This window comes from Podarcis erhardii (assembly GCF_964252035.2).
Source record: "Podarcis erhardii genome assembly, chromosome: 7".
Lineage (NCBI taxonomy): Eukaryota > Metazoa > Chordata > Lepidosauria > Squamata > Lacertidae > Podarcis > Podarcis erhardii.
Genome location: NC_138511.1, coordinates 28,856,858 through 28,878,299, shown reverse-complemented (window position 1 = coordinate 28,878,299; position 21,442 = coordinate 28,856,858). Strand labels below are relative to the sequence as shown.

Genomic DNA, 21,442 nt, shown 5'->3' with positions numbered 1-21,442 from the left:
CCTTGTGACCCCCCCCCCACTTCCAACTGTAGTGTGTGTGGTTAGCAGACAGTATCCTTAAGAAACTGAAGGGAGGGAGGGAGGACAAATTACAGGCAGGGGGGAGACTTCCTTTGGCCACCTCTGGGCCATCCAATGGCCAGGAGGCCCCCACCTCCAGCCAAGCTGGCTTCCATTTACAATTTCAGAGCAGGCGTGCCTGCCTTAGCTGGGGTGGGGGCAAACATGCGCGGGTTGGATAGTCATTGGCATTCTCCTCATCTGTTTTCCCCACCAAACCAGCAGTAGCAGCAGCCCGGCTCCCACCGCCAGGCCGCGCCTGGCAACATCTGGGGTTTTTGTCTGAGGCACCAAAGCGAATCGCCTATTATGGAGGCAATGGCAGTGAATGGGTTCCTCAACAGGAGACTCAGGCTTCATGGGGCAGGCCTGGGGCGAGGAGAATTAGGGCCACGCCTCCCCCCTCCCCAGCCAAGCTCATTTCCCATGTGCATTTTGGAGGCAGGGAAACAACCCAGCCTCCCCCCCCCAAAAAAAAATGCACTCACAAGGTCCAGGGGCAAGGAACCCCGAGATCATCGAAGCCTGCCTAGGAAAGTGTATCTTCTTTCGATCTTCTTTCTTATTCTTCTTGGGATTAAGAACCTAGTGATTATACAGATAAGAGAAAACATCAAGCAATGTCCAAAATATAGCAGTACTGTAAAAAGGGGAGGGGGATTATTCCAAACGTGCACAGCTTCCCAGCTTTGCAAGAAATTAATTTCGTGAATTGCATCGCTAGAAAAATGAGAGGTGCTCTGCAATTTTGTCCTCCTTCCCTGGCTGTTCGTCACCCATTCTAAACCTCTTGCCTCAGTTATGCTCTCTTGCAAAAGCAAAGAATCAAAACCCTCCCACTATTTAATGTACAGAAAACTTCAGTACGACTATTAATGCCTAAATAAACAAATGAAATGCAAGGAAAGTGCTGCTGGATCAGACCCAAAGGTCACGCTTCCTCACCGTGTAAGACAAGGTGTCTCTGGAAAAACCCACAAGCAGGACATTAAGAGATCAGCCTTCCCCTCTAGTTCATCCCACACCCAAGTATTTGTTGCTTCGTGGTAGACTGCCAGTCAGCATGGAAAAATCTATCTTTAGTTAGCATCCTCCCTACTAAGGCCTGAGTGAAAGCACTCTGCACATGCTCAGAGGTACACCTCATGTCTCCTGTGGCTCAGCCCTGGCACAAAGAAGCAGCTCTGATGCCAATCCCCGACCCCAGGGAAGAAAGTGTGCGGTGTGAGGGGAAGAAAGAGGGCTCTGCTGTGAGTCTGGAAGCCCTCTGTTTCGTCTTGCCTCTGCCACAAGCCCTGAGGCGGTCTTTGGTGAATGACAACATCTCAGGTAACCATTTGCAACATGGGGTGCTGCCAACCCATGGGGTGTCTTAAGCACCAGCAAAAGCAAGGAAGTGTAGAAAACGCTGCAGGGACATAGGAAGCTGCCATACATGGAGTCGGACTGCTGTGTTCCATCTGGCTCAGTAGCGTCTACACGGACTTGGAAGCAGCTCTCCAGTATTTCAAACAGGGAGTCTTTTCCCAGCTCCACCTGGAGACCCTGTGGGGAATTGAACCTGCGGCCTTCTGCATGCAAGACAGGTGCCCTGCCACTGAGCTACGTCTTCCTTGCAGCCATAGAGAGAGTTGAGCAGAGTCCTATCTCCTGGGGGTTCACTGAGATGAGAAAGGACAGGGGAAAGTGGAGCATTCCTGACCACTTAACAGCAAGCGGTGTGCCTGCCTCCCCCCCCCCCGTCTCCTTGCGTCCTCGCTGCCATGCTTTAATGGGACACATGTCCAGGCGGAGCTCAGCGAGAGCGGCTACGCTCTTTTACAGTCACAAAAAGGCAGAAAATTGCTACATTGTCCAGCTCTCCTCCTTCGTCCCCAGCATGAAATGTGCGGATGGATGGCCACTCAGGGAGACCCCCCTGAGAGACAGGCTTTGGATCCTGGCTCTTCAACTGCAAGGGAGCCTAAACATTTCTTTTATCGGAGGCACTGCGCGTGCTTCTCCATCTCATCCTTACAACAACCCTGTAAGGTAGGTTAGAGACCCAGAGGCTGTGGCAGACCCAAAGTCACCCAGTGAGCTTCGGGGCGAGAGAGGATTCGAACCCTGGTCTCTCCCAGGTCCTTGTCTGACACTTCTCGAACCACAGCACCAGGAGGAGGAAGGGCTGGGATGAGAATGGGAAGGGACCATACAACCCTCAAGCCAACATTTGGCGACTTACACAGCAATCCTATATTTCAGGTCATGAGTTAAACGGGCTGCGCTTAGGGCTGATTCAGCTGTTGATTGGCTGCTTTGCCTAGGATTTGTCCCCCAACCTCCACTGTATTTGGACTAAGCAAGCGCCAGGATCCAAGTGCCGTAATCAACTCACAATTATTTGGCCTGGGCGTTTCTACAGGAGACAAAACAATCCCCACTTGAGCCTTTAAAGCAGTCGCCCCTGGAGGTAAGCAAGTGCTTAACTGATCAACAAAGAGGTTCTGGGTCCCTTTTGGCTTCCCTCCTGATCCTAGCTTGTTTGTAGGCTGTGTAGTTATCCCACCGAAATGGGAAAGCGCTTTGTACATGCTCGAGGGACATTACAATGAGGAACAATTCACCAGGGGAGCGGGGTGGGTGTTGCTGCCTTCCACCACCAAGTCCCTCTTCTTCTCCCCAAAGGCCTCGATGTTTCTGAGTAGGCAAAGCGCATGACAACAAATCTGCCCTTAAAGCAGGACCTGAAAGTCGTTTGATGCAGGCAGATCCAAATGCCTGTATCCCGCCCTTCATCTCTCTGCAAGCCGCAACCCTCTCCTCCACCCTCCACCACTTCCCTCCCCTTTGCGGGGGAGGTTCCCCAGCCTGAATGGACCCATTGAAATGGAAAAACGACTCCGGAGATAAAATGCCACCTCCTTGGTGCAGGGAGGGCAGAGGATGCAGGATGGGTACGGACCACAGACTGCAAGAAAGGAGGGCGCTCAATTCCTTCCGCAAGGTTGGTGGGTCTGATGCTACAGATGGGAGCAAAAGGACAGGGGGGGCAGCCTACCTGCCCTCCCCCCAGGGTGGAAGGAGAAAAGGGTCCCTTTGCCATGTGTTTTTGCCCAGGGGTTAATGTGTTCCCCATATCAGCATGGCACCTGTTTCCAATGCCAGGAATAGTTGGAGATTCCCCTGAGCTTATACAGGGAGAAACTGCAAAAAGCCAGTAGTCAATATCTAGACAAAAAAAGTTTGTTCTGACCTCTAAGCTCTTCCCCACCCACCCACAATCTGCAGGTGTCTGGCAACTCTCTGTAGGCAGTAGGGGTACCAGCAAAAAAATATGGGGGGGGGGACACAGAAGGAGGAAAGTTTATTTCTAGGTGGGCAAGTTGTGCCACACATATTAACATCTCTTTGTTAATGGCAGAAGTCCAGCCACAGGAGGCGGACAAGTGGTGAGAGTGAGATCCTTTGTGGGGGGTGCTTGCCCCTCTGTCCCCCCCCCCGCAACACCTAGGTCTTTATTCTGTAGTGGAAAGAATGCACTCTATGTGCACTCAGGAGTCCCTTCATCTCTTCTTGCTTCAGAAGTTGTATACCCTTTTTAAAAAATTGCATTTGAGGAAAAAAAATTGTAGTAAGCAACGAATGAATATGTAATAATATGGTATGTGATATAATGTGGTTTAAGTTCCAGAGTTAAGCCTGGCTGATACCTGAAAGGCAGTGCGGTGTAATGGTCAGAGTGTTGGACTTCTAAGCATTCTAATTCCCTTCCCTGCCATGAAGCTTGGGGACCAGTCCCTGCCTCTCAGCCTAACCTACCTCACAGGGTTGTTGTTGTTGGGATTAAATTAGGAGGGGGAGAACCGTGCATGCCACCTTGAGCTTTTTGGAGGGGGGAAAGTGGAATTGAAATGTAATAAATAAAATAAATAAATAGATTCCCCCCCCCCCCGTGTGCATTTTCTCAGGTCTCCAAACCCCTCATGGAGAAGAGGAGACGAGCTCGCATCAACCTCTCCCTAGAGCAACTCAAAGCTCTGCTGGAAAAGAACTACTCCCACCAGGTGACGCTCCCTTCCCTTGTATTTCCAGGAGAGAGGGAGAGTCAGGGAGCCAGTTTATCTCCACGAAAGCGGGTTACATTTTACTTTGAAAATGACAGAGGCAGGAGCACAAAGGACCCCCAGCTCCTCTTCACCCCTCTCCATCTTTTTACCTTATTCATCACACCAGTGTTGGGAAAACGGAGCAGCTCAGTGGTGGAGCACTTGCTTAGCATGCAGAAGGTCCCAGTTTTAATCCCCAATGGTAGGACTGGGGATGTCTCCTGCCTGAAACCCTGGAGAGCCACTGCTAGTCAGTGAGGACAATAACACACTAGATGCATCAATGGTCTGGCTTAGTATAGGGCTGACTCTGATGTTCGTAAGTGCAGGATGGGGTGGGGGTCGGGAGAAGGGAGGCGCTTGGTACATCAGGGGACGGGTGGTGAGACTCCAGTATCCTTGCTTTGGAACCAGCAACGTTGAAATAGGGGTCCATCTCATCCCCCTGAAGTGTAGAGTTCCAGACCAAAACCTGGATTCAAATCCCCACTCAGCCATGGTAAATCTACTTGGGTGACCTTGGGGGCTAGCCACTGGCTCTCAGCTTAACCCACCTCGCAGGGCTGCTGTGGGGATTAAACATGGGATAGAAATACAATAAATAAGTTACTTCCATCCTTCGATCCAGCTGAGAGAGAAGGGTTATGGGGGGGGGGAGTCATTCACTAAGGGCAGGGCAGGCAGAAACGACCCCAGTAACCCCTTGGCTTTCTTTGGTTTGGTGGGGAAATTGCAGATCCGGAAACGCAAGCTGGAGAAGGCAGATATCCTGGAGCTGAGCGTAAAGTACATGAAGAGCCTACAGCCATTGGCCCACCAAGGTAAGCCCCCCAAATGGAACCATGGAACCCAATTAAGGAAGCATTGGTAGATTAACATTTTAGCTGATTGACATAGGGGAAAGCAACACCTCAAAAAAGATGGATTGCTTCAGCTATAATGCCACACACACTTGGGTCTAAGCCCCCTTGAGCTCAATGGAGCCTACTCCTAAGTAGACCTGCACAGGGTTGCATTGTCCCTTGGGTTTCTAGAATGATTTATCAAAGAAGCCATAGTCTCAGGAGAGGCATTCTTTTTCTGCCCACACAGAGGCAGAGATACTGCTTGCTGTCCACATTTAGTAGCCATATTTTTTAAAATATTTTTTTTTCATTTTTAAAAGCCTGCTGACTTTCAAGGACACATTGTCATAAAAAAAAGACGTAGTTGATTAACCGACTAATTGACCAAACGCTACAAGTGCTAGCAAATTGTAACTGATCATCAGACCATCACAGTTCTGAGCAAAAGGAAAAAAGGAAGATGAGCTGGAGTCCTAGCAGAGCTGTTTTTTACACAATCGGCTCTTGCAGGACACAAATTAACAGCGACCCTGCGGCTCCCCAGGTGCTATTGGGCTACAACTCCCATCATTCTTGGCTATTAGCTATGTTGTCTCAGGCTACTGGGAGTTGAAGTCCAGAGACGTCTGAAGCCGCCACAGGTGAACCTTCACTGCCTCTGACAAGAACAGCTTCTGATAATTAACCTCTAGTGGTTCCCAAAGTTGGCAAGAACACTCTCTATGGGACAGTGGAATTAACTGGGGGGCAGGGGCAAGGGAGTGGGGTGGCAGCACTGGAAATGTAAAATACTACCAGACTTTGGAAAGCTGGATCTAGCTAATTAATTTTGTTGAATTCATGAAACCAATTAGTTTTAATTTGATTTTGAATCAATGCGCAATTAATTGCTCCTGTTCTGAATTTTATTCTTCCTCAGTGGGTCGTGCAAACAGATATTCTGAATAATGCTTTGTATACAGTAGGGCACACTGCGGATGAATTTATGGAACCAAGAGGGCGGTAGCCTGAAAAAGTTTGCGAGCCACTGGCTTAAGCCTTAAAGAGTGATCATCTCCCCTATCTTGACTTCTGGAGCGCGAGTGGGACTGGGAGCGTGAGTGGCTCAGTCTCCATCCGACTTCCCGACTTCTTTCCTCTTCCAGGGGTGCCGCTGACCAAGAGCGCCGACTACCAGGCCGGTTTTCGGAGCTGCCTGCAAGGAGTGCGCCAGTTCCTGCTGCGCTCCGAAGCGGCCAGCGAAGCTTCCTGCTCCTCTTCCTTCCAGCTCCTGCACCAGCTCGCCCGAGTTCTGCCCATGGCCGCCGCCGGAGGCGTCTTCAGCACCACGGACAGCGACCCGCAGGCGGCGCTCCCCAAAGCCCGGCTGGCCGCGCTGGGCAGCCCCGGGGGGCCGACGACGACGACGACTCTCAGGAAAGCGAGGCCGCTGAAGGGCCGAGGGTGCGAGGCCGCCTTCCCCGCGGCGGGAGGCCGCAGCCAGGCGGGGAGCGACCGGGGCCAGAGCGGGCAGGCGCTCCCTGAGCGGAGCCAAGAGCTGTGGCGGCCTTGGTAAGAAACCGGTGCGCCCTGGCCGTGCGCTCTCGCCGTGCGCTCCTGTGCTGCGTCTCCATGCCAGCCTCCGCCTGCGCTCTAGGTTGGAACTTGCCATCCTATGTACATTTATATGAGAGTAAACCCCATTGAGCTCTATGGCGCTTGCTCCCGAGGAAACACGCATGGGCTCCGTGTGTGGCACTCGTCCTAGAACGCTGTAGGCACCACGGTTTGCTTGAGGGGCTGGGAGGGGGGCTTTGAAGACAGGCGGAGAGACTATTTCTCGAGTTCTATCAACGCTGTGGACCCACAAGAGATACTTTGCTCTTCCTTAAATTGCATAAACTGGGTGGTTCCCATCCAGACCCCAAAGGCCCAGAGTCCGGGTTCCAACTGAACCAAGCGTTTAGTTTCAACGACGACCTGGTCCTGTCTGAACTGAGCCCCCATTCCGTGTTGGGCACCGGATTCTGACGCTTTAAAAATCCTTCCTAGCCCTATGCCCCTATTTGGTATTAAAATTGGGCGGGGAGACAACGCAAGAAAAACAAAACCTGTCAGAAAAAACCGTTTTCACCATGGACAGAAAGGCAGTGGAAAAGAGGAGGTTTCACCTGTTGGATTCCTGCCCATTACAAAACTGTTAAAGGCACATAGCCCCCTACATTTGGAGTAGGAGTTAATATGACAACCCCTGTTTTCAATTTTAAGGGGGGGGGTCAGGAAAATTGAGAGGGATGAACAGGGCAGTATGAAATTGCCAGCTGAGGAGGGGAGCTGGGGGGGACGACAGAAAACTGGGGCAGGATTAAATTACCCTTGGGGTCCCTTCCAACTCTACAGTTGTACTATTCTATTATTCTTATGCCCTAAGCAGTCACAGGATTCAGCAAGGGACACGTTTACATGAAAGCAGCATTGCTGCCAGATAAGGGCCCCTTGGAGCTAGTTTTTTTTTTTAAAAAAAAAAAAAAAGGTTGGCAACCTTTTCACAGGATCAGGCCCACCTCCTTTTTTGTAGTTCTGTGCATTTCTCCTCAGAGGAAGGAAAATGTAGCTTTCAGGACGTTGACTTTTATATCAATAACTCCTGTTTCTTTTTAAAACTGTTTCTTAATAAATCTAGTGTACAGTTACTCTAAAACAATGTAATAACTTTAATAACAAAAATAAAAATAAAAAATTGCCTTACCCCAAAATTGGTGTGGGTCTCCTCTTTTCCATAATTCAGAAGGCTACAATCAGCTACTGGTGCGTCCCTCAACTTTCAGCCTAGGTCACTGCTTGGACCTTGCCACCTGTGAGATATAGTGACAGTCCCCAACTTGGGTGGTTTTTAATGGAGGACCAGGCTATCATTTGCCATGTCAGAGGCAGCATCCCAGATACGAGTTGCTGGGGAGCCCAAGTGAGGAGAAAGCTGTTGCGCTCAAGTCTTGCTTATGGACCTCCTTGGCCACTGTGAAAACAGGATGCTGGACTAGATGGACATGATCCATCAGGGCTCTTTTTAAGACTGCGAACCCAGCCCCCAGAGAGGAGGGCACTTGTTGCAACTCTGCATGAGTCACCATTCTAGGGTTTTCTTCTTTGCACTTTCTAAAGCTAATGTGCAATTTCTAGCTACTTCTCAGCCTGTGGCCAGTGCCTATAAAATGCAAAGGAGCTCACAGTTTCCGCTGTGAATAGACACCATAGAGTTTAAGGCCTTTTGCAAACTAAGCAGACTTGGGATCAGTTGCAGTACCCGGAGTGTAATCCTATCATTTTCTCCCCCATCCTTCCTTCACCTTACATTGATGAGAAAGAGAACAATCCCTTAGCCTGCACAATTGTCCCCAATCCTTATTCTAGGGGAAGAAAGAAACCCGCCAACAATTGCTGTGGAACGCGTTGAAATGGCCTCATTGAAAGGGCCAGGAGTTGGGGTTGATTCCTTGTCTGTCACAGCAGCCTGAATCATGGGAGGTGAAGCTTATTCCTGAGTGCCAAAAATAAAGGAAGAGGAGAAACCTTCCCTTAACCATTTGAGGCTCCCTGTGGGGCTTTTTTTATACGAGGTGCTAATTACGGTTAAGACTGAGGGGGATTTACAAAGGGCACTTGGAGATGGTTGCTGATTAACTGGGTCATTCAGTCAGCACCTGAAGCCATTAAGGTTCATTTGACTCAGAGGGGCTGTTGCATTTCCCATCCTGCTTTCAGAGGCTTCTCTTTGGAGAATCTGGCTGGCTGCTGTGAACAGATGCTGTTGAGCTAATTGGGCCCTTGGCTTGATCTAGTAGGACTCACACGAGGTCCTTAAGAGCTCATATAGCAGGGGAGGGACTGTATCATCATGCATACGAAAGAACCTCAAGGGTGTTAGGCTCAGCCAGGAAGTGGGTTGCTTTACCTTTTGGAAGATTCGTGGGCTTCTGTTAAGGTAAAGGGACCCCTGACCATTAGGTCCTGTCGTGGCTGACTCTGGGGTTGTGACACTCATCTCGCTTTATTGGCCGAGGGAGCCGGCGCAGTGGCGTAGTGTGGGGGTGCAGGGGGGGCCCGGCCGCACCGGGCGCAACATCTGGGTGGGGGGGCGTGCTCGCACTCGCAGCTCTCTGCCCCTACCTGGCTCGTGTGCTAAAATCCATGGGTTAGGGGGCGCAAATTACTTGCCTTGCCCTGGGTGCTGACAACCCACGCTACGCCACTGAGCCGGCGTACAGCTTCCAGGTCATGTGGCCAGCATGACTAAGCCGCTTCTGGCGAACCAGAGCAGGGCACAGAAACGCCGTTTACCTTCCCGCTGGAGCGGTACCTATTTATCTACTTGCACTTTGACGTACTTTTGAACTGCTAGGTTGGCAGGAGCAGGGACCGAGCAACGGGAGCTCACCCTGTCACAGGGATTTGAACCGCTGACCTTCTGATAGGCAAGTCCTAGGCTCTGTGGTTTAACCCACAGCGCCACCCGCGTCCCTGGGCTTCTGTTAGGCAGGTATTAACACCCCAACTTTCTATGACTGCTTCAAAGCCAAGGAATTTGGGTGGTGCCTGTGGTGCCCTTGCCAACCACTAGGTGGGAGTGATTCCATGCAAAGTTCCAGCTGTTTGCCAAACGAGAAGCACATTAAAAATTAAGGAGCCATTTCCTTCGTTTCCCCAGTCTTAATGCTACTACTAAGCCAGGCTTAACAGCAGCGGCTGAACCCCCCACCACACACACACTTCTTGCCTTCCATTCTGCTACTGGGAACCAGAATTCACAACCCTGCGGAAAGGAAAGGGGACCAGAGACTGGGCAATGTGTTATTTTACACCAGATGAGTTTGGACTCCCAGCTCCCAGAAGCCCCAGCCTGAGGGATGATGTGAGTTGCAGTCCATAAGGTGAGCCTGAAAAATCTCGTCAAGAAAAGGAAAGGAAATTACAGGAGGGGAGAGTGCTCTCGTGCTTAAATCCTGCCTGCTGCTTTCCCTCAGGCGTCTGGTCTGCCACTGTGAGAACAGGATGCTGGAATAGATGGGCAATTGGCCTGATCCTGCAGGCTGGTTTTTTGCTCATAAAGCTTTTGTCTTACTGCCAGAATGACTCAATGTAAATCAGGTCCAAGAAAAAGAAAACATCCAATTCTAAAAAAAAAGAAAAAAAAGAGGAGAGGAGCTACTTTGCATTGGTAAATTCAGACAAGCAGGCATTTTTACATACTGTATTCGCCAGAATATCCAACTGGAGGGAAAATCTGATAAGGTGGGACCTTTTAGTGCTGGATACCATCACAGGATAGCAAATGGGCCCGTTTAATTTTCGATAATAATTTTACTTCCAGGGTGCATCATTTGGATGTTCTGCCCCCTGCAACCAACATTTGGATTGCTTGAATGTAAACTCCAGGCCTGAGGCCTAAACACAGGCTGGTTCCCTGGACATAAACCAAAGACTGTCCTTGTGGCAGTTTCACAAATGGTTTCTTAGGTTTTGGAACTCATTGCCACCAGAGATGATGACTGCCACTAGCTTTGATGGCTGTTCAAGAGGATTGGACCACTAGATGGAAGAGGAGATTGGCATGCTGACATACCCTCCAACATTACTCTGATGAAAGTAGGGATGTCATCAATAATAATAATAATAATAATAATTTTATTATTTATACCCCACCCATCTGACTGGTTTGCCCCAGCCACCTTGGGCGGCTTCCAACAAATATAAAAACATAACAAAACATTAAACATTAAACAAAACTTTCCTATACAGGGCTGCCTTCAGATAGTTACTTATCTCCTTGGCTTGGGGGGGGGGGTTGCCTTACTCCATACCCTCCAACATTTCTCTGAAGAAAATAGGGACATCCTAAGGAAAAGTGGGACATTCTGGGATCAAATCAGAAACCAAGATGGCTTCTGTAAACCTGAGACTGTCCATGGAAAATAGGGACATTTAGAGGGTCTGCGCTGGTTATGGCTTCAGTTGTCTAGTCCCCCCCCTTCAGTAATTTGAAGAGATGTAGCTTACCCTCCCCCCCCCCGTCTCTTTTCCAAGCTAAAAATCCTCAGGATATTAGATTAGACCAATATTCACTAACCTACTGTCCTCCCAAGGTTTTGGACCACAAATCCCATCAGCCCCTGCCAGAATGGGGTGGGGCCATAGCTCAATGTTAAGAGCATCTGCCTTGATTTCAGAAGGTCCCAGGTTCAATCCCCAACAGCTCCAGGCAGGGTTGGGAAAGTCTCCCTGCCTGAAATCCTGAAGAGCCACTGCCAATCAGTGTTGATGATACTAAGCAAAGATGGACCAATGGTCTGACTCGGTAAAATGCACTTCCTATGTATTTCTTTTGTGTTCCTTTTTTTGGACTACAACTCCCATGAGCCCCAGCCATTTTGGACTACAACTTCATGCTTTGGACTACAACTTCAAAACATCTGGAGGGCACCAGGTTGGATTAGACAGGCTTGCCCTTGAGTGGATTTTTTTGTTTTGGTAACTAAAAAGAAGGCCAGAGACAAAGAAAATAACAGACAGGTTTTTGTTTTCATTTTTAATTTGGTCTTTAAGAGAAAGGAACCCTCAAAGTGGTTGGGAAAAAAGAGCAAACTACAAACAGTTTGGAAAAACCGATGAATAATAATATATATTTTTTTAATCTGGTTTCGAGACAAATCCAGACACAAATCAGAAAGTTTGTCTTTGCACAGCGTGGAACGTCACCAAGAGAAAGGGACAGAACACAAAACAGAAATGGAGTCTTTTTCGGAGCAGGCCGAGAGAAGCCTCAGCGCTGGAATAAACACTCCCCACCCCCACCCCGTGGTCTTCTAGCAGTAAAAAGGTCTTGCCTGGCTGGGCCTATGAATTTTAGCCGCCGGTACAGTATTCTTTATTAAGGGTGCCAAGGTGGTGAGTTTTTTCTTTAAAAAAGTATTATTTCCCAAAAGGTCAGTAAAAACATGGGAACTGATTTCTGAGATACGGTGATCCTCCCAACGGGTTTGGAAAAGTATTGCCTTGTGACACTACAAAGAGTTAAAAAGATACAGTACGACAAAAGGGTTGAGTATCTCATCTTGCCCATCCCACCTCTTACCTGACAGCTTTCTGCAAAAAAGAAATCCAATATATGCTCATCAACGGGACTATCGATGTTCGTCAGATATTAATTACCAGCATCGTTATTGTCAAACCCTTAAAAGGCACAACATCCATAATATATTTGTGGGGAGGTGGAATATCAAGTGGTTGGAATAATAATGATGAAAAAACAGCGCCCCAGAAGTCTGTTGGTCACGCCACAGCGACCAAGAAGTCTGTTGGTCACACCACAGAGAGCCATGGCTGGTTTCCTGGCCAACATCTTTTTCCCTGTGGGGGGAGGCAGTTTTGTTCCAAAGGTGCAACCTCTACAGTTAGCCTTCAAATAATTACTGCTCCTTCCGACTTTGGACATTCAATGGCAGACACAGCGAAAGAGCCCCTTTCTGGAAACCACAGCCCAAACTGAATGATCTCCTCTCAGCCACTGGCATCCTTCTCCCCCTTGCAAACCCACAATGTGGGGGGCGGGGGGCGGGACCCCATCCTGTGGCCTGTGCGAAAACAAGCTACTTGAGATGAAGTGAGGGACTATCACAATTCCTCTGAGATACCCTTTTTGACACAGGAGCTGCTGCTGCACCAGTTCAGATGCGAGTTAGCATCTGTAAGCATGAGGGCTAGAAGCATGCTTTTTTGGCGCTGCTGTTGTTTTTCAATAAAAGGAAGAAAAGCCGAGTGGAAGGATGTGCACTGAGCACTTCTGTGCCCTGGAACCTGCCTTTTGAGATGCTTTGCCCTGATCTGCCCCCCCCCCCCTTTGTGGATTTCATAGCGATGGGGTGAGGGGAATAAATCTGCTACAATGATTAAAACAGTACAAGTTTCAAAGTGCAACCAATCCCACCCAGCCCCCCCAAGATGTTTTTGAACCCTCCACGTCCCCCACACCACAAATACAGGCATGCATAACAACCCCTTCCTTGACCTATAAGGAAAATGCTCATCCTCCCAAAGGACCCATATCTATTCTTAAAGCGCTGGGGAATAAACTATGAATGATGCCATCCTACAGTTTGGAAAGCTGTCTCCAGATTTGGCACCCAAGGCAGGCGACCATCCTAAAACAGATTGGGGTAGGGGGTGGGGTGGGGGCACTTGAACCAATTCATCAACTCTCCACTGCGCATTATTTTCTTTTTCAAGTTGTGGACCATATGATGGCAAACAGGCAAGCTGTTGTTTGTTCCTGTATCTCTCAAACATCTGTATATGTACAGTGGTACCTCTGCTTACGTACTTAATTCATTCCGGAGTTCCGTTCTTAACCTGAAACTGTTCTTGACCCGAAGCACCACTTTAGCTAATGGGGCCTCTCGCTGCTGCCCTAGCACAATTTCTGTTCTCATCCTGAAACAAAGTTCTTAACCTGAGATAATATTTCTGGGCTAGCGGAGTCTGTAACCTGAAGCCTATGGAACCTGAAGCATATGTAACCGTAGGTACCACACTGTAATAGCAATAGCAATAGCAATTGCATTGCTACCCCTACCCCCAATACCAATACAGTAATTCATTTCAGGGATTGTGACCGAAAGGATGCAAATTTGCATTTTGTGTGTTATGTTTAACTTCAATTTCACCGCATTGTCTTTCTTTATTTCTTCACTCCTTGTATGTTATTGAAGTGTATGTCCTTTCTTAAATAATCCAAAATCCAAAAGGGAAAAATAAGGAACACCCAACAGGTTTCAGTGAGATGAGAACGTTTCTCCACAGCACAGGATTATAGCTCTGTTATCAAGGCAGCATCTGCCTTGGATTTGGGGGGATGCTCAAAGAAATTATCAATTTCCAGCACCCTAAAGTGGTACAGCCTGCTCTCCGCCTCTGGACTCTATCATCTCATTCTGCTCTGCTTGCAGAAGGTCCCAGGTCCAATCCTGGAAGCATCTCCAATTGGGGTGCAGAGAATGTCCCCTACATCTGAAACACTGGAAGAACCATTGCTGCCACTCAGGGTGGACAATATACTGAGTGAGATGAACCAGTTTGGTCTCAGTGCAAAGCAGTGTCCTAGGTGTAGATCTGCCCAGCGAAGGGATGAAAACAGCCATGGACAGTGCGGGTTGATTTCAAAAGCTGTGTGCAACTAAGTTTTGAAGAGGAAGGAAAAGGGGCATCTCATATTTCTGCCTGCTCTTCAGCAGCTAAAAGGCACAGATCCCCCAATTTCTGCTGCTCCAGGAAGTAGGGCCCGCACCATGGGATGATAATAATAATAATAATAATAATAATAATAATAATAATAATAATAATAATTTATACCCCGCCCATCTGGCTGGGTTTCCCCAGCCACTCTGGGCGGCTCCCAAACAGATTATTATTAATAATAATAATAATAATAAAGTGATAAAACTTCAAACATTAAAAGCTTCCCTAAACAGGGCTGCCTTCAGATGTCTTCTAAAAGTCAGATAGTTGTTTATTTCCTTGATGGGGATGGCGTTCCACAGGACAGGTGCCACCACCGAGAAAGCCCTCTGCCTGGTTCCCTGTAGCTTCACTTTCACAGGGAAGGAACCGGCAGAAGGACCTCGGAGCTGGACCTCAGTGTCTGGGCTGAACGATGGGGTTGGAGACAAGAAAGGAGATTCTGATGAAGAACGTTCTGATGGCAAGAGCTGTTTGACAGCAGAATAGACAACCTCAGAAGGTGGTGGACTCTCCTTCCTTGGAGGTTTCTAAGCAAAGGTTGGATGGCCGCCTGTCATGGATTCTCTAGCTGTGGTTCCTGCACCACACTAGATTGGACTTGAAACGGTGGCAAATCCAGCCATTAGCTGAACATAAACAAGCACCGAATCTGGTTCTATCTTAGCTTGGGGAAGCTTCTTGTGACTCCATTGGGAGACCCTCCTGCCCCCAGAGGGAGGAGACTGTTTGACTGAAGACAGTGCACCTGAAAGCAAAAATGTTGAGGACTCTACAAATGCTAACTCCCTCCCTCCCCTCCCTTCTCCACTTGCCCTCATTCCTTTCCCGGGCATCTATTTCCCTAAAGCAAACCTTTTCGTCTCCCCTGCTACCAAGACAACATCACACACACAGTCGTGCACGCAAGACGGAACTCAAGCAGGAAACTTTGTGCTGACCCTAATGGTCATAACATTCACTTGCCCCATGCTAAACTGGAAAAGTGACAGTGGCCAGGGGTTCAAAGCAGCCTGAAAGAGAGGCCCAGTCTCCCCACCCTGCCACCACATAATGTGCTTTCAAATAAATAACTGGGAGTGAACTCTTGGGGGTTTATTTTTGCTGCTGGGGCCAGATGAACTTCCACTTCCCACCAGCTGATTTTCAGGTTCAAAAAGCAGCATGGGGCTGTTTACAAAGGGGCTTTCAAACAGCCCTGTGCTGCGCTTTGAAGTCCCGACAACCAACTGGGCCTTCAAAGCACAGTGGCATAGTGATGTCAGGTGATTGGCTGGCAGCCAGCCACTCCCACCAGTCAAATTTGGCCCACCTGGGATGGGGAGATAAGGATCCAGCCCAAGGGCTAGAAAGGATTCCTTCCCCGCCAGTACCAAAGACATGCCACCCACCCTACATACAGAAAAACCAGAAAGGTGACGATCCCCTCCCATCATTTTCCGATCAAGCAGACTGAAAACAGCAGCACCAGGTGCAACACTACAATTTGAATGATGCATGCAGGCCACACAGCAGGGGCGCTGCAGTGATGCCATGATTTTGTCTTTAAAAAAAATATCACTAGGTGTTCCTGGGGCTCAGGAGAGGATGGGTTGCAGCTTTGGCCCTTAACACTGTGCCTGTCGTGCTTTTTCGCCCCTGGAGAAATGCCCATTGCAGGGGGTTGGATTAGATGACCCTAGAATCATAAAGCAGAGTTTCTACCTGCAATCTGCTGCTTCAGATCAAACCAGAGGCAGCAAATCAACCCATGGTGTGGGTGGCAGGGCTTTGGCACTAGAAAGGTGGCGGCGACGAAATCTCCATCCTGTGGGCCAAGTGTGTGTGTCAGAAGCTGCTGCCTGAGTCCCAGGAACAGAGGGAAGAAAGACCCAAATGCCAACATAGACTAAACCCTTATTCCAGCCTAATCTTGTTGGACTCCAAGTCCCAGCAGCCAGTTTAACCAGCAATTTCTTCTCTCTCCTTGCCCATCAGCTGCCAGGCTAGATTCCACAGGGGCCTCATCCTGCAATACCCTACGACTCAGGGGATGGGGCATATCAGCACAGAGCTTTGCACCTGCCTCAAACCCTTTGCTTTTGCAGTGATATCATGGACAAATGGAACACAAACACAGAGCTCTTGTCCCGCAAACCAGGGCTAATGGAGGAAAGGGGAACACAGACTGCTTTGCCACCCTGCCAACAGCCCCCTCCGAGAAATCGGTGACCCCACCCCACCCCCACCCTCTTGCAAGCCCATAGCTTTCGTCAACAGCCTCATCCAGGGGACATTGCAGGGTCATTTGATACAGAAAACTCATGCACAACTTTACATTGTCTTAGAAAGTACCAGGTGCGGGACACGGGATTATTAAAAAAATGGAAAATTCCTGATCGGGCCCAGCTAGCGGCTGCAGCTGGAAGTAAGGAAGGAAGAGGGAAAGGGGAAAGTGCACCCCACCGCCCTTCTGCTGGTGAGGTCTGGTTCAGCCAAGATGGACACGGGTCTCCAAGCTGCTCTGCTGCAGCTCCCGAGTCCTCAAATCGTCCTGGCCGCCCTCCTCCTCCATCCTCCTGCTTTTTTGCAAAACACGCAAGAGAGGCTGGAGTTTTGGTTTCTTTGGTGCTGTGCCCAGTCCTCTTTAAATAAACAACAAAAGCCTGGACCACGAAGAGGAGAAGACTTTTCCCGAGAGAAAGAGAAAACTGAACGGGACCCGCCAGTGGCTTCCGGTGCTTTATGCTTCTAGGAGCTTGAACCCATGGAATCCGAGTGGTATGTGGCGTACCCGGAGGAGGCCGAGGGCGTGCTCAGGAAGCTGCTGGTGCTGCCCTTGCTTCCGCCCTTCCGGAGCTCCTCCTGGCCCCCCCAGGAGGGGCTGAGGCCTGTCCGGAAGCCCTCTGGCTCGGAGCAGCAGCTGCTGGCTGGCCGTTCCTCAGGAGCTTCGTACAGCTGGATGCGGATCTGCTCCAGGCATGGGGAGCCGGCGCTGCTTTTAGGGAAGAAGTTCTTGGCATCCTCCTGGGCCAGGAAAGGGCCTGGGACGGTCAGGGAGCACCCCCGGCCTTGGGCCGAGAGGCGCCGCAAGCCCTGAGGTTCCCGCTCGAAAGTGGTCAAGGGGAAGTTGGCGAGGTTGGCCGAGCAGTGGCGGAACGTGTCCGGGATGAGGGAGACGGACGCAGAGCGCAGTGGGCCCTTCCTGGGGCTTGGCAGGGGGCTGGTGTCAATGAAGTTCACCCCTTCCTCCTTGCTGAAGCACTTGTAGCCTCCAGGCCCCCCGCCACCGCCCTTGTAGTAGTCTTCCGGAGGGAAGGGCCGGAGGGACAAGGTGCTCTCAGCGGACTTCCGGCGCCTGCGGTGTGGGTGCTGCCCTTCCTCTTGATAGGACAGGAGGCTGCTGCTGCTCCTCCGGCGCTCGTAGCCGTGCCCCCGCGGGAGGAGGAGCTGGGCCAGGCTGGCGGCCATGTCCCCGCTGGCCCCCCAGTGCTGGAGGTAGGCTGAGATCTGGCTGGTTGTCCAAATGTCCGTTTCATCGTGGGAGAAGCGCCGGGTGGGGGGGACCTGCGGGAGGAGAAATGGAGAAGCTTCAGAGTGATTGCCGCCTCTGCACCGGGTTCAAGGGCCCTCAAAGACCACATTCACACCGTACCATTGAAGCACTGTGATAACACTTAGAACAGTCATGGCTTCTCCCAAGGAATTCTGGGAAGGGGCGGGGAGTTGTTTGTAGGCCCCTATTCTCCTCACAGAGCTACAACCCCTTGTGAAGAAGGATTCGTTGTTTCACAACTCTGGGAATTGCAGTTCTGTGAGAGGAATGGAAGGGGCCTTCTAACAGCTCTCAGCACCTTTTACAAACTACCCTCCCCAGAATTCTTCGGGGGAAGCCATGACTGTTCTATGTGGTATCATAGCGCTTTATATGGAAGGCGTGAAACGGGCCCTGGCACCCACAGGTTAGCCACCCCTGTTCCACAATTTCTCTGGCAGGTGCCTTAGAAAGGGTTCTTGGAGCTGTGCAAGACAACACATTTGAACCATTATTCTGCTTTAAACAGTCATGTCCTCCCACCAGAGAATTCTGGGAACTGTACATCTCTCAGTCGGTAGAGCATGAGACACTTAATCTCAGGGTTGCGGGTTCGAGCCCCATATTGGGAAAAAGATTCCTGCATTGCTGGGGTTGGACTAGATGACCCTTGTGGCCCCTTCTCTGAACTAGGTGAATGGAACTTAACTCTAGGACCGAGCAGTCTCAATCCATGATAAGTAAGCTGCGACGTGACACCTCTAATGTTTCTGAGCTTCTTTTCACACCATCCACAGTTGACAGGAGCTCGGCAGATGGGAACTGGGACTTGGAGATGGACGCATGGTTTTTTAAGACAGCTGAAAGCGAAAAGCAGCCGGAGGGGAGGAATGGGCCTTGTGTGGGGTGAAAGGAGGGGCAGAGCAGCACCGTCACTGCTAAAGAACACAGAAGTGCCATTATATTAGCTGTGATCCCTGCATTACAGCGGGTTGGACTACATGACCTTTGGGGTGTCCCTCCCAACTTGACAATTATATGATTACCTTTTCCCCATTCTCCTCCCTGGTAGGTGGTAGAAAGCAGTTACACTTTTTACTTCTCCTGTTCACTGTGATGCAACTCAAACCCTCTGCAGCTCAGTGGTTAGAGCACCTGCTTCCCATTCAGAAGGACCCAGTAAAGCTGGGAAAGATTCCCTGCCCGAAAACCCGGAGACCTGCTGCCAGTCAGTGGAGGTGTTACTAATCTAGATGGGCGAGTGATCTGACTCAGTATTTTAAGGCAGCTACCTGTATCCCCCCCTTACCTGCAGATACTGCATCTTGTCCTCTGGGGGAGGCTTTGTAGGGTAGGCTTGGGGGAGGCCCCTCTCCAGGGCTGAGAGGTCGTATTTGGCAATGTGGTCCAAGGTCAGGGCGTCCCCAGCAAAGTTGTAATCGTAGGGCCGCTCGTACATCAGGTCTGTATGGATCACCCCGTCCAGGCTGTTTTCTGCAGTCCCAGAGGAAGCAAAGCTGCATTAAAAAGGGTGGGGTGGGGTCCACTGCTAAGAACTTTGGACATAGGGGTCGGGGTCACAGCCATGCAGGACCCACTCCTCCAAGATGTCAAAGCCCACCTCTCTAATTTCTTTTTTGGGGGGAGGGGGTTTCCTTTGGGGGGGGGAGTAAGCAGCAAGTTTCTCCTCTTTCACATTGTGTGGCAGGCCTTTGGAACTCCCTGCCTATTGATATCAGGCAGTCTCCTTTGCCAGACTCTTTCCAGCACCTGCTAAAAACAAGCCTGTCCAGTTATATAGGATGTTGGCATGCACTCCGATCCATTCTTTTATTGCCAATTTTCATTATTTTCTGAATGTTTTAAGTAGCTGCTGCCTTTTTAAATCTGTTTTCAATGGTAATTCCTATTGCTTTCTTACTTTTTGTAAACCACTCTGAGGTCTTGGTTTTTACACCCAAGTGAAATATATAAATTCCACAAACACCATAAATAAAACACGCTATGGGGAATACATGGAAGAGTAGGTAGAGTCAGCATTCCACCTGAATGCTCACTGCGATATTAACAGATAGGCTATGCTGGAAGGCAGGGATGAATGCGGACAGATATAACTGCACTGCAGGGAGTTGCATTAACTCACCCTCTGGGTCCCTTTCAATTCTACAATTCACTTGGGCCAGGAGGGGCACATGGAATGCATTTGCTGGCTGCCTTGGTTTCTTCCTGGACTTGTTCATCATTTCCTACTGCTCCCAAACATCAGCCTTGCAACTGAAGAGGACTGAGGTTCAGCCAAGATGCTGTCCTCCGTTCACGTAGGAAGGACACAATGCCCAGGACTGGACTGGACTGCCCAAACGCCCTACCTCCAGAATTTGGGGGACTCCCCCCGCAAAGAAAAATCACCACTCACCTTCCCCCACATCGTCATTGGACATGACGGCCACACACTTCTCCCAGACAGACTTGATGTCAGCTCGGTAGCGGTCACAAGCCCAGAGGAAAAGCGGGAGCAGGAGGGACTGGATGACCGAGCACCAGAGGACGCAGAGGATCATCCAGTTGTAGGCCACATCTGACTTCAAGCTGGCAAAGCTCACCACCTGCAGGACAAGGCATCAGGCACGTCGGTAGGGGCTCCTAACAGGCCCTCCAGACTCTCACAGTGGCCAGTGGGCACACTGGCTGGTGGGGTATCTAATGCAGCCGCATTGTGGAAGCTAAGCTTGTCTCAGGCTGGTCAGGGCTTGGATGGGTGCCTGCCTGCCTGGGACCGCCACAGACCCGGACTTGAGTTCACAGAAAATAGGAAGGGTACAAGGAGAGGTTTGTTTGTTTGTTTTAAAGTCCTTCACGCAGAGCATAGCTGAACTGCAGCACTCACTCCCACAGGAGGCAGTGGTGATTTTAAGAGAGAATAAGACAAATTCATGGGGGAGTCGATGGCTACTATATTCTGCCTAAGTTAGATGCAACAATGCTTCTGAAAACCAGCTGCTGGAAGCCACTGGAGGGGAGAGGGTGCTCTTGCTGGTTTCCCTTTGGAGCACCTGCGAGAACAGGAGGCTGGACTGGATCAGGCCATTGGTGTGATCCAGCAGGTTCTTCTTATGATCTTAAGCAGAGTGCAAGCTGATGGTGGAGCTCCAGAACAGCTTGCATCTGGTGGCGGTTTCAAGAGGAAACATGAGAGAAGGCGGTAGACGACTGAGCACACTGGCATAGCAACATAAGGAGGTTTCTGCTGGATCAGGTCAACTTGGGAGGCCCATCTAGTCCAGTATCCTGTTCTCAGTGTGGCCAACCAGATGTCTTTCTTCTCCTGTGGTTTCCAGCAGCTGGTGTTCAGTAGCATGACTGCTTCTGACTGTGGAGGCAAAGCATAGCCCATTATGGCTGGTAGTCATGGATAGCCACCTCCTCCTCCATGAATCTGTCCAATCCTCTTTGAAAGCCATCCAAGTGGGTGGTCAACCCTGTCTCCTGTGGGGGCGAGCTGCATAGCTTAACGAAGAAGGACTTTCTGTCACCTGTCCTGGATCTTGCAGCTTCATCGGATGTTCACAAGTCCCAGTGCCATAAGAGACGCGACTCTTCCCTTTGTACAGAAGGCACATCCTGTGCAAAGGTACGTACCTTCCTGCTGCACAAAAGGAAATAGGTTT

General features: G+C 50.0%; 2 protein-coding genes across 3 annotated transcripts in view; one reads left to right on the top strand and one right to left on the bottom strand.

Moving 5' to 3' along the window:
* Positions 1-2,985: 2,985 nt before the first annotated feature.
* HES3 (hes family bHLH transcription factor 3) lies at positions 2,986-7,230 on the top strand. The gene is made up of 4 exons (XM_081871477.1): positions 2,986-3,046; positions 4,011-4,106; positions 4,885-4,969; positions 6,139-7,230. Exons 1-4 carry the CDS (start codon positions 2,993-2,995, stop codon positions 6,546-6,548), a joined length of 645 nt encoding a protein of 214 aa, XP_081727603.1. The 5' UTR covers positions 2,986-2,992; the 3' UTR covers positions 6,549-7,230.
* A 7,385-nt stretch (positions 7,231-14,615) lies between these two features.
* Positions 14,616-21,442, bottom strand: part of GPR153 (G protein-coupled receptor 153) — a 34,819-nt gene continuing 27,992 nt past the window's right edge. For both annotated transcript variants that reach the window (XM_081870999.1, XM_081871000.1), the window contains exons 4-6: positions 20,191-20,380; positions 19,084-19,268; positions 14,616-17,806 (exon numbers count right to left, since the gene is read on the bottom strand). In XM_081870999.1, the coding sequence (XP_081727125.1) occupies positions 16,991-17,806; positions 19,084-19,268; positions 20,191-20,380 (1,191 nt within the window). In that variant the 3' untranslated portion in view covers positions 14,616-16,990. The remainder of the gene's footprint in view (positions 17,807-19,083; positions 19,269-20,190; positions 20,381-21,442) is intronic.

Coding starts and splice junctions, on each gene's coding strand:
- HES3 (XM_081871477.1), top strand. CDS start 2,993: ATGGGTACGGACCACAGACTGCAAGAAAGGAGGGCGCTCAATTCCTTC. Junction 4,107..4,884: donor AAAAGAACTACTCCCACCAG/GTGACGCTCCCT, acceptor GGGAAATTGCAG/ATCCGGAAACGCAAGCTGGA. Junction 4,970..6,138: donor ACAGCCATTGGCCCACCAAG/GTAAGCCCCCCA, acceptor TTCCTCTTCCAG/GGGTGCCGCTGACCAAGAGC.